General features: G+C 37.3%; 1 protein-coding gene across 3 annotated transcripts in view; it reads right to left on the minus strand.

The window, feature by feature from the left end:
• Positions 1–12,719, minus strand: part of STXBP5L (syntaxin binding protein 5L) — a 91,333-nt gene that overhangs the window by 55,295 nt on the left and 23,319 nt on the right. For all 3 annotated transcript variants that reach the window (XR_014174405.1, XM_081941662.1, XM_081941663.1), the window contains exons 7-10: positions 9,870–9,953; positions 5,247–5,375; positions 3,905–3,978; positions 3,023–3,177 (exon numbers count right to left, since the gene is read on the minus strand). Coding sequence is in view for 2 of the 3 variants with exons in the window: in XM_081941662.1 (XP_081797788.1) it covers positions 3,023–3,177; positions 3,905–3,978; positions 5,247–5,375; positions 9,870–9,953 (442 nt within the window). In the remaining variant the exon portion in view is untranslated. The remainder of the gene's footprint in view (positions 1–3,022; positions 3,178–3,904; positions 3,979–5,246; positions 5,376–9,869; positions 9,954–12,719) is intronic.

Raw genomic sequence — 12,719 nt, forward strand, 5'->3', positions numbered from 1 at the left:
CAAGAATCTAATCACCGGAATCAGGACACAACAATCTCTGGATCAGTTCTTGTGGGCCCGGATGGATGACTTCCAAGAAACACCAACATATTCCCACCATATCCCCATTCATGGTGGAGGGAGTGACCTTGAAACACAAGAATTGTAGTTCCCAACCTTTGAGATAAAGGTTTTGCAGTTTTGCCATGATAACCAGACACTGGGGCATGAGGGAGTGTTAAAAACACTGCATAGAACATTAAAAGAAGCTTAAGATGGCAGCAGACATCAAGGGCTACATGTCATATTGCAGAAGTGCCAAATCCTACTATTTGAAGCTGTTACAACCCATCTTTACACACACACACCTATCTCCTACCATGGCACACTCTCTCTCTGGATTACTGATTTACCCCACGTCAATGATTACATACTAATTTTGGTAGATCTTTTTATCAAGATGTCTCTTTTCAATCCTTGGAAGGGATTGCCCACTGCCAAAGAAACAGTTTAACTTTGGACCATATTTTTCACTATAGAGGCGCGGTGTACAGACTAATTTCCAATATGAGCAATCAATGGTTTTGGAGAGCACTGTCCCAACTTTTGAATGTTCAAGTAAACAGCCCATCAACCAGCCATGAATGGTGAGATGAAGACTAACCAAATGTCTCTACGGCCAAGATAACTGGCCATCACGGCTTCTACTAGCAGAGTTTTTATATAATAACTCTCTCCACATATCAATTATAATAACCCCATTTCAAGCTTTGTATGAGCTTTACCAGAGAACTCTAAGCAGGAGAGATCTGTCCCAGGAACTGTGGATTTTTTTATAAGAAGAAATTGCTGCACAAACCCTATTGAAACAACAGCGAGAACAGGCAAAGTAGTTGTATGAGAAAGCTGATGATGTCCATTGACAGGAAGGGCCGCTGATAGATGAAGGAGACAAATTCTGGCTCTCTATCAAGTTTTTGGTCTCAATAAGACCATAAAATAAACTAGACACTAGAATATGAAGTAGAAGAAATACTCGACTCTATAGTATAGAATTTTGTGCTTGAGCAGGGGGTTGAATTAGGAATCTCTTCAAAGACCCTTCCAATTCTGTTATTCTGTATTGCATTCTGTATTCTAAGTGAAAGAGCAAAGGTATGCAATGTTTAATTTCCTGAAAAGACTGCCCAGAAACTGAACTCTCTTGAGAGAATGCAAGATATGTCCCTGCTTCTGAGTTAGTTTGGCAATTTCACCATTTCCCTGAGAAGCCACAACCAACCAAACTCCTGGCCCCCCACACTGTGGTACATGAGTAATCAGCCTTAACCAACCTCTGCTGGCACATCCAGAGGCAGGCAGAGTACTTGACTCAATTCTGGCCTTCAAGTCCTGAAGGTAAAGGGGGAAGGACCTACTATGCTTTTCATGTTTTCCAGCAACCACCACTTGACACTATGGTTGTTTCAGAAGGCAGGGAGGAAGATTCCTTAGAAATTGTTTCACTGCCTCCTCTGTCAAGTTCCCATGAGAACTCAGATTCTGAAGAGCCCATGTAGGAAGGGAAAGGTGTCTCTGAACAAGCCATGGAAGTGGCGAAGGGCAGGTTGGAGAGGAGGGTAATGTAGAGATTAAGAGGCAGAGCCTGTGTCAGAGTCAAGAAAGGAATCAATTTGGTTCCCATAAATTATCCAAGTCCAGCCCCTTTTAAATTTTATTAATGCTCATCTAGCACCACTTTAGTGTTGACAGATTCTTGTGTATAGGCTTGAGCAATGAACCTTCTTAACTGGAACATCATGTATGGTCCCGATACTTTGCAGATGATAACACATTGCTGTCAGATTAGCTCTTAAAATTGCAGTAAATCAAATCCACAGAAATTAAGGTTTTTCTTTTTGGACTGATGGATAAATGGTTGGGAAAAAGTCATAGAACTTTGTTTTTATTTATGATAACTATAGCAACATTATCAAATGCAGAAACATGGAAAATCTGGCACAATGGAGGAATGGTAGGTGAAGATGATGAAATTTGCAGAGATGGCTTAGTTAGAGAAAAGACAATATCTACATTTGTTGTTGATTGAAAATTCCTTATAGACTTTTTGGTTGAAAACATGAATTTATGATTTATGTTGTGATTAGAAAAAAACGGATAACAAAGGAAGGTTTTTGTAACCAAAAATATGTAATTTTATATTTGAACTTGTAAACAAAATTAGAAGTTACTTCTTTCTATTTCTTTCCTTTTTTCACTTTTGATTTTTTCTTTGTTTTCTTTTTTCCTTCTTTCTTTCCTCTACATTAAATTAATTCTTCTTCGTTTTTATTTCTGTTTCAAAATACCTAATACAGGTAGTCCTCGAATTACAACCACAATTGAGCCCAAAATCTATGTTGCTAAGTGAAACATTTAAGTGAATTTTGCCCCATTTTACAACTTTTCTTGCCACAGTTGCTAAGCGTATCACTGCAGTTATTAAGTTAGTAACATGGTTGAACTTGGCTTCCCCATTGACTTTGCTTCTAAGAAAGTTGCAAAAGGTGATCACATGATCTTGGGACACTGCAACTGTCATAAATGAGTCAATCGCCAAGCATCCAAATTTTAATCATGTGACCATGGGGATGCTACAATAGTTGTAAGTGTGAAAAACGGTCATAAGTCACTTTTTTCAAAGTTGTAACTTTGAACGGTCACTAAATGAATTGTTGTAAGTCATGGACTACCTATAATATTAAAAAAATACACAGAGCCAGTACCTTAATTGGCTCAACTGAATTTTTATAATTATTGCCAGCTTTTCCATTTTTTAGAACCCTTAATCAGCTCCTTCCTGCTTCACTGTTTTCTTTCCTGGCTTTTAAACATGAAGAGTTTAAACATGAAGAGTTTTTTTTAAAAAAGTTTGAAACTGTGACAAAATTTCAGTTGGCTTAATAAAAGGATTATGGAATTTTTCATGGCAATGTCATGCAATGTAGTTACTATTCTTCGTTCGTTGTGTTATTTATTATTTAAACTTATTACACATACTTACCATTTGGGTATGGAGTTTCACAAAGAGTTAAAAAGTCAACCACAGGGTGATCCATTTCAAGCACTGTAATTGCTTTTCCATGCATGATTGTCAGACTTGGCCTTCGCCAAGGTTTATCATAAGTAAGTCCACCAGAAAAAATGATAAAAGGGTCACTATATTAAAAAATAAAATAGTAATAATTATAATTCACACTTTTTCATTGACTTTGAAACAGCAATTTTTGCCAAGTTGAGATGCCAATTTGTAATTAAAACTAATAATGTTTCTACTGTAAGTGATCTTTCTAAAACTCATGAGATCATCACATTTCTCTCTTATACCTGTGATGTTTAAAGTAGACATTTGTGCAGCTTTCACTGTTTCCTTAGCTTCAGCCAACCAAAACAGTAACACTTCAGTTGCTTGTCCAATCCAGAGGTAATGGCAAACACTGAAGGAGGTGGGCTCTCTTGTGGTACAGATGATCACTACTGTATAGACCTAACTCATGCATCACAAATGCATCGCTCACTTCCTGAAGGCAAGAAAGTTCCTTTAAATAGTATCTCTCTTTCCCCCCACTAATATCAATAATACACAGATTATTCAATAAACAAAGGATAAATAAATTACACCTGATTGCAATGTATGAAGTCAGTCTCTATATCCTTCCCTGAAACACTTAAAAGGAACCAAAACCATTTTTCTGGTTTCAGTTTTTTCTTCCAGATCCTGTACACGCAGAAACTCTCACATTGATTAACATTGCCATACATGTTCACAGTTGAGAGGGGCAGAAAAAAGTGAACCTAATCGCGTACGTGGCCTCATTTCAACAGATACGAGGCCCTGTCTCGGGATCGTAGCTGCCTCCTTAGTGTGACCAAGAAGAGCACCTACCTGTTTTTACAGGTCTTGTATTCTGTTTTAAGAATGGGCTTACAAGATTCAACTTTTTTCCCGTCTCGCTGAATCTTACCTGTAAAGGAATTGTTTAGAAAAGACTCGTTTATTTTCCTATAATGCCAGTAGATAGAGTTGCTATGGCTGTTCTGAGCAATAACAAACAATTACAAGACTAAAGCGATCATGTTTCTAGGGGCCTGCGTGGATTGGAGATGACCCCAGGGATAGAACAAAGAACAACATCCCAATGCACTTCATGAGCTCAGCTGGAGCTATGGCATCGAAAAGAACTGAAACAGGTGATTCAGATGTGGCCTAATGGCTAATCAATAAATTAGTATTAGTAGTAAAATGCCATACCTTTGCCGAATAAGGCAGTGTTAGGCAGCTGGCAAAGAGAGCAAGCTTGCTCCCTAAAAGCACTGGTAGTGGTAACAATTCATTTTTCTAGACAACCTTTTCTTTCTGAAGAATTTCTCATTTTTAGTCTCATAGCATTCATGATATTTCATGCAAGATTGGCTGTAGACATTTTGGCAGCCTAGGCAAAATCTTATTTTAGTTCTCCTTAGAGTTTGGCTCATCTTCCTATTCTAATGAGGAATTTTAAAAAAAAATATGCCCTCTTGTTTCTTTTTCTTTCTTTCTTTGAGTTTTGGAGGCTATCCATAGAACAATTTTTTTCTTAGACATTTTCACCTTATTTACACAGTAATTATATCAGTATCCATTGTCATCATATGGCAAGAATCCAGAAATATGGGGACATTTTTCTCAATTGGGTAGACAAGAGGTAAATTAGTCCACACATTAAAAGATTTTCTGGTTTGCCCATCTACCAAGCTGGTCTTTGGCTAATCCAGATAACCTTAGCCCAGGGGTGTCCAAACTTGGGAACTTTAAGACTTGTGGACTTCAACTCCCAGAATTCCCCAGCCAGCCATGCTGGCTGGGGAATTCTGGGAGTTGAAGTCCACAAGTCTTAAAGTTCCCAAGTTTGGACACCCCTGCCTTAGCCCTAAGGCACATTACCCTTTACTGAGATTTTTTTCCTTAGTATAGATCTTGTCTTCTATTAGATTTTTGACTCCTGGAGAAAAAGAGAATAGTGAGTCCCCTGACACATTATTAACAACAGGCTAGATTCTGGAAAGCAGTTCCAATTAAAAAATCATGAAAGCCAAGATAAATAGATCCCAGATTTAAACGCTACAATTCTATCTTGAAATTAGCAAGGTTCATTGCTCAGTCAGGGCCAAACACACAAGTGCATTGCTTAGGTCGGAACTTGAATGCTTTAACCGTATCTTACATATACCAGCAACAATGGATGCACCTTACCATGAGGAATGATTATCTGGAAAGGCCGGTTGGGACTTTTTACATTCCATAGAGTTAAACTGCCATCAGAATGACTGCACATAAATTGCTTCCCTTCATGATGCCATCCAATTGAGTGAATCGCCTAAACAGAACAATAAATCGCAAAGAGAACCTTGAGCTCCCAGAAATAACGATATCCTCTTTTCTTTATTGTCGAGAAAATATATAATGGTCATGCCTACTGAGTCCATCTCTAGAGAAATCAAATTTATGCAGAATGAATTCACCAGGAACATGAAAAGTGATAAATGCTCAGGGTCTAATTAACTTATTAAGCGCCTTGAAGAGCACGAATACATGATGAAATGGGTAGGAGAAAAAACAAGAGAAGCTTCCTAAAAACTTCCTTCGTTCTTTTGGGTTTCTAATTAAATGTGAATACTTTCACCATCCTCTTCCTTCTGCTAATGTGATACCTTACTCTGATTCTAAGTGGGAAATTAGGGAACAATGGCTAAGTAAAAGAAAGTTACTAAAAACCTGGAAGAAAAAAATCTAATAGTAAGACCAATTTGATAAAGGAACCAATTTCTCCTTCACCGTTCAAGCAAAGGCTTGATAGCTACCAGTGATAAATTAGATTCTTGCACTCAGTCAACCATCTACAGCCCCTTCCATTTTTATTACTTAGATTAACCACTGAATTCTAACCTTTTCTCTTAGAATTAACTCCCACCGAGCTCAACTGCAGTTAAATATATAAAAAGAAATTTTTAGAGGCTTGTTCTTTGCATAACTGTTCAATATTTAGTTCTATTCTGCCAAGTGCAGAGAGCAGGGCAGCAGACTTGGTATTTGTGATTAAGGTTAAAGCTTAAAAATCTTTAAAATCACTCAGTAAATGATCATAGAAGAAACAAATCATGACTCATACAGTTGGAGGAGATCTAAGAGGTCATGTCCAGTCCACCAGACACTAACATGATTCACTATCCAGTTGATTGAAAGCCTCCAGTGAAGAAGCCAGCATGTGGTAATCTTTTCCACTAATGGACAGCTCTTACTGTCATCAATTCTTCCTAACATCTAATCTCTATATGTTCAAAATTTAATGCCATCCATGCTAGGCTTATGTCCTAGGCCAGAGGTCAGCAACCCGCCGCTCTGGAGCTGCATGTGGCTCTTTCATCCCTCTGCTGTGGCTCCCTGTTGCTCAAAATATGCATCACAACCACCAATGTGCGACACATGCCAGCACGCAATTTATTGAGCTTTCCGATCCCCCGGTGGGGCAGCTATGGATAAATCCAAGAAAAGAAAAGTTTCAGAAGAAAAGAGAATGTTTAATTCAACTACATATGCTAGTGATGTGGTCCCTCAGGAAATAGTCAGGTACGGGAAGGGTTTTGTGACTCTGGTGTTTTCTTTTCTCTTGGAAATGGGTCCAAATGGCTCTTTCAGTGTTTAAGGCAGCCAACCCCAGCCCTAGCCACAGGTGGGAATAAGTCTGAATCCTTTGCAGTGTGTTTGCTCTTCAGCTGTTTGAAGACAAATATCCTATCCCCTGTCAACCCTCCCTCTTAATAATTTGCTGAAATGGCTAGAGACAAATGAATCAACTTGCTTTTTTAAAAATAGAGTAATGAAGTCTACATCTCTGGTTTAGTTCTGGTTTGGTTTAATACAAAAAAGGCATATTAAAAGCCTTAAATGGTACAATCATTTAATCCTTGGCTCAGTAACCATATTAATATTTTTAATTATACATTTAATGTAATGATTTCATATAGTTTTGTTTTAGAAATCTATAATTGGACTCTCCAGACCCAAACCTTGCTTTCTTTGGTTATCATTTTTGTATAAGCTAGGTATACATTGCAAGTGAAGTGCAGGAATGAAATTGGGAACACACCAATAGAAAACTGCTGTTGTTGTTGTTGTTGTCGTTGTTGATTGAAATCATGACAACCCGGTGGACACATACAGTTGAAAATTTAGTAGAAGAGCAGGTTAATATATTGTAGGATTAGTGAATGCAAACTGATAAAGTCTTGGCACATAACACACCAGATTTAACTGTGCTTGAAAAGAAGGTCTAGATCAGTAATGGCAAACCTTTTTGGCACCGAGTGCCCAAACTGGAACTCTTGTGTGTATGCGCGTGTGTGCATGGGTTTCCAGCACACTTGCACGCACGAAGACCAGCTGCCCAGCGCGCCTGTTCACGCCGGAAACCAGAAGAGCAGCTGGTGATGGCGTGCATGCCCACAAAGAGGGCTTTGTGTGCCGCCTCTGGCACACGTCCCCTAGGTTCACCATCACGGATCTAGATGTTAATGTGGCAATACCTGGAGACAATAGAAGACAAAGAATTGGAGAGGATCTTAAAGTATCAAGATGTGAAAATCGAAGTTGAAAGATTAGGGGATAAACTAGCAATGGTTGTCTCAGTGGTTATCAGCACACTGAGTGTCATACCTAAAGGCCTTAGTATCTGTGTATTAACAAAATTCAAATTTTAACTAAGGAAGGTGTTTTTCTGTATAATTAGGGTGTTCTTATGTTTTGTTGCATAGTCACCCAGATGTTTAGAATAGATTTGGCATTTTTATTCACCTGTTCACAAAGATTTGGATAGGTAGATGTAGATGCTTGATGGTGTTAAAAGTATTGTCACAGGATGTGAACTGTTCTAAGTAAATCTGCCTTTTGAAATTGACTGATGGTGATTTTTGTCCAAGGGTTCAAGTGGCGCTCCAGATAGTGGCGCTATTTGGGATTGCATTCAAAGTGCCTATTACTACTGGCACTACCTTTTTTTGCCACAGTCATTCTACTTTTATTTTCAAGTTTTTTGTATTTTATTATCTTCTCCAGCTCCTTCTTTTCTATTCTGCTATCTCCAGGTATTGCCATGTCCACTATCCAGATTTTTTTGCCTTTCTTATCGACAATTATTAAGTCTGGGGTGTTACGTGGCTGGTGCCTATTGGTTTGCATTCTGAAGTCCAAGAGTATTTTAGCTTCTTCATTTTCTATTACTGGTACTTTCTCTATTTTATGATTCCACCAGTTCTTGTTTTGCAGGCAAATTGTATTTCTTGCAGATCTTCAATTCACCATTATGCTACTTCGTTAGGCTGCTGTTTGTAGTCAGTCTGTGTATTACTATAGTACATTGCATAATCAGCCAGATGTTCAGATTGAATTTGGCATTTCTATTCACCTACTGAGTACTAGTATCTAGGACAGGCAGATATGGATGTTTGATGGCATAAAAGTATGCAGGATGTAAACTATTCAGAGTAAAGCTGCATTTTGCAACTGATTAATGGTAAATTTGTTAATATCGACAGTGTTCACGTAGTGCTCAAGTTGTTTTGGGATTGCTTATTACTCTTAGGTCCTTGGTTAGGACTTGAGTTACAATATTGGGTTTCTACTAGTTAGAATCTAGGCTGTGAATCTAACTGTAGATTACCCAAACATAAATTTATACAATTCTGTGAAGAGTATGTTAAAAAGTTGAGATCATTCTGTCCCTGGCAGTCCAAAACCTAGTCAATTCTCCTTTTTTTAAAATAGAAAGTAAAAGCTGTTTAGACAGTATGCATAGGCAGTACTAAAGGTTAGAACATATGATAAATAAATATGACAGGCAAAAAGGATGAAATGAGAAAGTCCTATCCACAATGTTAGTGTTCTTCTAGGTAAATCTACTTTAGATTCGAGAAGAATTTCACAATACTGTATTTAACACCCATCTTGGGGTACGTATGTATGTGTATATATAAATACACACACACACACACACACACACACACACACACATGTTCTAACCTGTTGCCACACCAATTTGCATTACAAATCTTTATAAATTCATATTAATTTTCAGGGGCTAATGCTTACTGTAAAGAATTAAAAACATTTTATATACAGATTTTTTTAAATTGTTTATCAGACAATTTTAATTAATGTATGGCTTTTTATGTTACTTTCTCTAATGTTCACAACTTTCTATGGAATTTCCTGTATAAACAAATCACAAAATCTGAAGAAGAAACATTTAATAATAGTAATTGTCCTGCTGGTACAATATTCCAGGAAATAAGAATTAGGGTGCTTTACCTTAAAAAGGAATGCTAATTTCTTTCTTATCGTCATATTACTTTATATAATAAGAGGACCTGGTTTCACACATTAATGAGCATTAGCTCTAAAGTATGCCTTCTGCCTATTTAGAATCTGAGATAATGTTAAATAAATATTTATTCAATATCTCATTCTTCTTTCAAAGAGCACAGAGCTTAGACATGTAATTATCCAATTTTCTTCTTGAGAACGCGACTATGACTAGGTTGGAAGCAAATGCCTTGTAGGAACTGGATCTCCTAAAGTAACATGGCAATGTGGTTTTGATAAATTGAATAGAGGAATATAGCAAGCATAACACAATTATGGCTGATCTTGATTATCTCATGTACATCTGAGCTTTGCACTTTTATTTCTTTTTGCCGCCATCCATTCAGTATGCATCATGTCTGAAGCAAATGAAAGACATTAATCATTGTAATATTTTAGAAACCAGAAAACTGTACATATCTTGTGCTTTAAAAAAAAAACAGAAATAGCTTACCTCATCGTAATATGCTCTTAAATCTGCTCTTTTTGATCTCAAATCCCATAATACTATGGTCCCATTTTCATAACCTATTAATAACTGGGAAAGAGGGAGGGGAAAGAAAACATTATCAAATTAATATGTGTTAAGAATATTTATTGTAAAGCACATGCAGCTAAATGTAACATATGCAATAATATGTCAGGGAATTGCGCAGCCAGTGTCCAAATGGAGTCAGAGATGCTGACACCACCCAGTTTTATATAAATAAGTATCTTTACAGTAAACAAGATAGGCAAACAGAAGCATGGTCAAGTAAATCAACAGAACAGATAGTACCTTCTTCAACAGTAGTACCTGTGAGAGGAATTCTAGTAGAGCAGTGCTTAAATATGAGCCAGCAATGTACTGCAGCTGTCAAAAGCCAATGCAATCCTAGGTTATATCAACAGAGGGACAACATCAAGATCATGAGAAGTGATAGCACTACTCTCTACTGCACTAGTAAGGTCACACTCAGAATAATGCATCCAGTTCTGGTTACCACAATACTAAAAAGATGCTGAGTCCCTAGAAAATACGCAGAGAAAAGCAATGAAGATGATAAGAAGACTGGAGGCTAAAGCATAGGATCGGCTAAAGGAGTTGGATATGTTTAGCCTAACACAGAGAAGGCTTAGGAGTGCAAGATAGCTGTCTACCAATACTTGAAGGTTGTCACAGGGAAAAGGGGGTCGATTTATTCCCCAAAGCAACTGTACCTTAGGTTGCCCCTCATATTCCCTAACCTCTTCCTTGCCCTGAATCCACTTGCCACTCCACTTCCCACCAGCTTTATTGCCTGGCTGTCTTCCACATTTCCTTCTATTCCTCCCCTCCAATGCTGCCTTTCTCTCCCATCCTTATCTAAGTCTTCTTTCACTTTGCCTTCCATTTCCTCCCTCTGTGTTCTAAATGCTTAGTCACTTCTCCTTCATTGCATCTCTGCCTTTCTGCTTGGCTGTTCCTCTTTTGCATCACCCTGGCACTGTTTCCCCCTCTGCTACCTGATTCTTCCCAGCACATTCTGTCTCTCCAACTTCCTGCAATTCTCATCCAAGCTTTTCCAGACAGCTCACCGCTATTCTCCAGCTTCCCTGTGCTGAATTCCCTCTTCCTTTTCTGCTGAAATACTGAAACTTCTCCAGAAGAGGGAGATAATTTGTTTTTTTAGCAAAGCCTTCTCTGCTAATTAGAACAAACTCTGCATCTCCCCTACTTCTGGAACAGATGGAAGAAGCAACATTTGTTGTTGGTAGAGAAGACGATGAAATGATCTTACTGCTGTATTAATGGGCAAAAACTAATGATTTTTATAATGCTATTATAATTACTAAATATAACAAAAATGTATTAAAATAAATAAGAATAATGCATAAAAAATAAAGAGATATTAAAATAATTAACAGAATAAAAGTGGTGCCACCCTTTGGGATGTGGGTTTTCCCATGCCCCAGCAAATCTATACCCTCCACCCAGATCCCATGACAAAAATAGGATTCTGTAGTAAATATACATGTATGTATGTATGTATGTTTGTATGTATGTATATATATATATATATATATATATATATATATATATATATATATATATATATATATATATATATATATATATATATATATATATATATATATATGTAATGGCTTTTAGCACACCATTCCCAAACTTAACACACCATCAGATTACAGTCCTCTTAAAAGTATTCTAAGTATAAAGATAAATTTAACAAGAAGGGAATTGTCTTCCCACCCCTAACTAACTTAGTGCAGCTGAACAAGTCACTGAACAGTGAAAAGTTCAAAGAGACATATGAATTCGAGGTGTTCAGCTTTGGATTTCTCAAAGACAATTTTCTATAAGGATAATTTTCTTATATTATATATTTATATTCTTGCAGGTTCACTTCTAGTGTTTCTCTACTGGTGTTCCAGACAACATTTCCTCCTTTCCATGTTCTTGGATTGGTGAATAGCAAGTGGTGTCTTGGGAATGATTGCATCAAGACCCGGAGACTGGGGAGGCAACTGAGAGAAGTGCTGGCCAGATTTTTAGGAAACTCCTCACATACTCTCTAAGGCTTCTTGGGAGCCCTCAGATCATCAAAACAGATTTCCCAGTCTCAACTGGATTAGGAAGTAGTCAAAGCCCACCTTTATAAATTAACTGCAAAGAAGCTCTCGTATTGTGTAATTTCACAATTATAATTTGAAGAATAAAAATTTGTAGACAAAAAAATCACGAGATCCACAGATGTATTTTAAAAAACTATATTTCAGCCATGTAAGAAATGACACTCCATATTCATAAACATTGTAGCTTTCAGTTCTTCTGAAAGTTTGTTAGACGTCTTTTTCTTTGAAGTCTATTAAATCTTTTAAAAAGCCCACCAAAATGGGTCCTCAATTAAAGGAAACTTCCTCATAATAGATTTTCAATCAAGCAGGTTATCTGGTGAATATCATTTGGTTACTGAAAATCTCTAGAAATTAGCTAGGCAGTAGTCTCTGTCCGCTGAACCTGTGTTTACTCTCAGCAATCAATCTAACTAGCCACCTGCGTAAGGAGCATAAAAGTCATTATATCTAGGAGAAGGTATTTCGAAATGAATCCTAGAAGGCAATGGCAAAGCTTTCCAGACTTCGTGATTAGGAAGGCATATAAATCCTGTAATAGCACACAACTTTTTAGTGGTATGTTCAGTTCTAAATTTGCAAAGATGCTTCAAAACTTTCAAGGCTTCTCATTCTTTCAGTTTGCTACCTATCATGAAAATGACATAGTCTGGTTCTTAGTTTAATAAGTCTTTGATACGGAGTATTC

This window comes from Natrix helvetica (assembly GCF_964273705.1).
Source record: "Natrix helvetica genome assembly, chromosome: 2".
Taxonomy (NCBI): Eukaryota; Metazoa; Chordata; class Lepidosauria; order Squamata; family Natricidae; genus Natrix; species Natrix helvetica.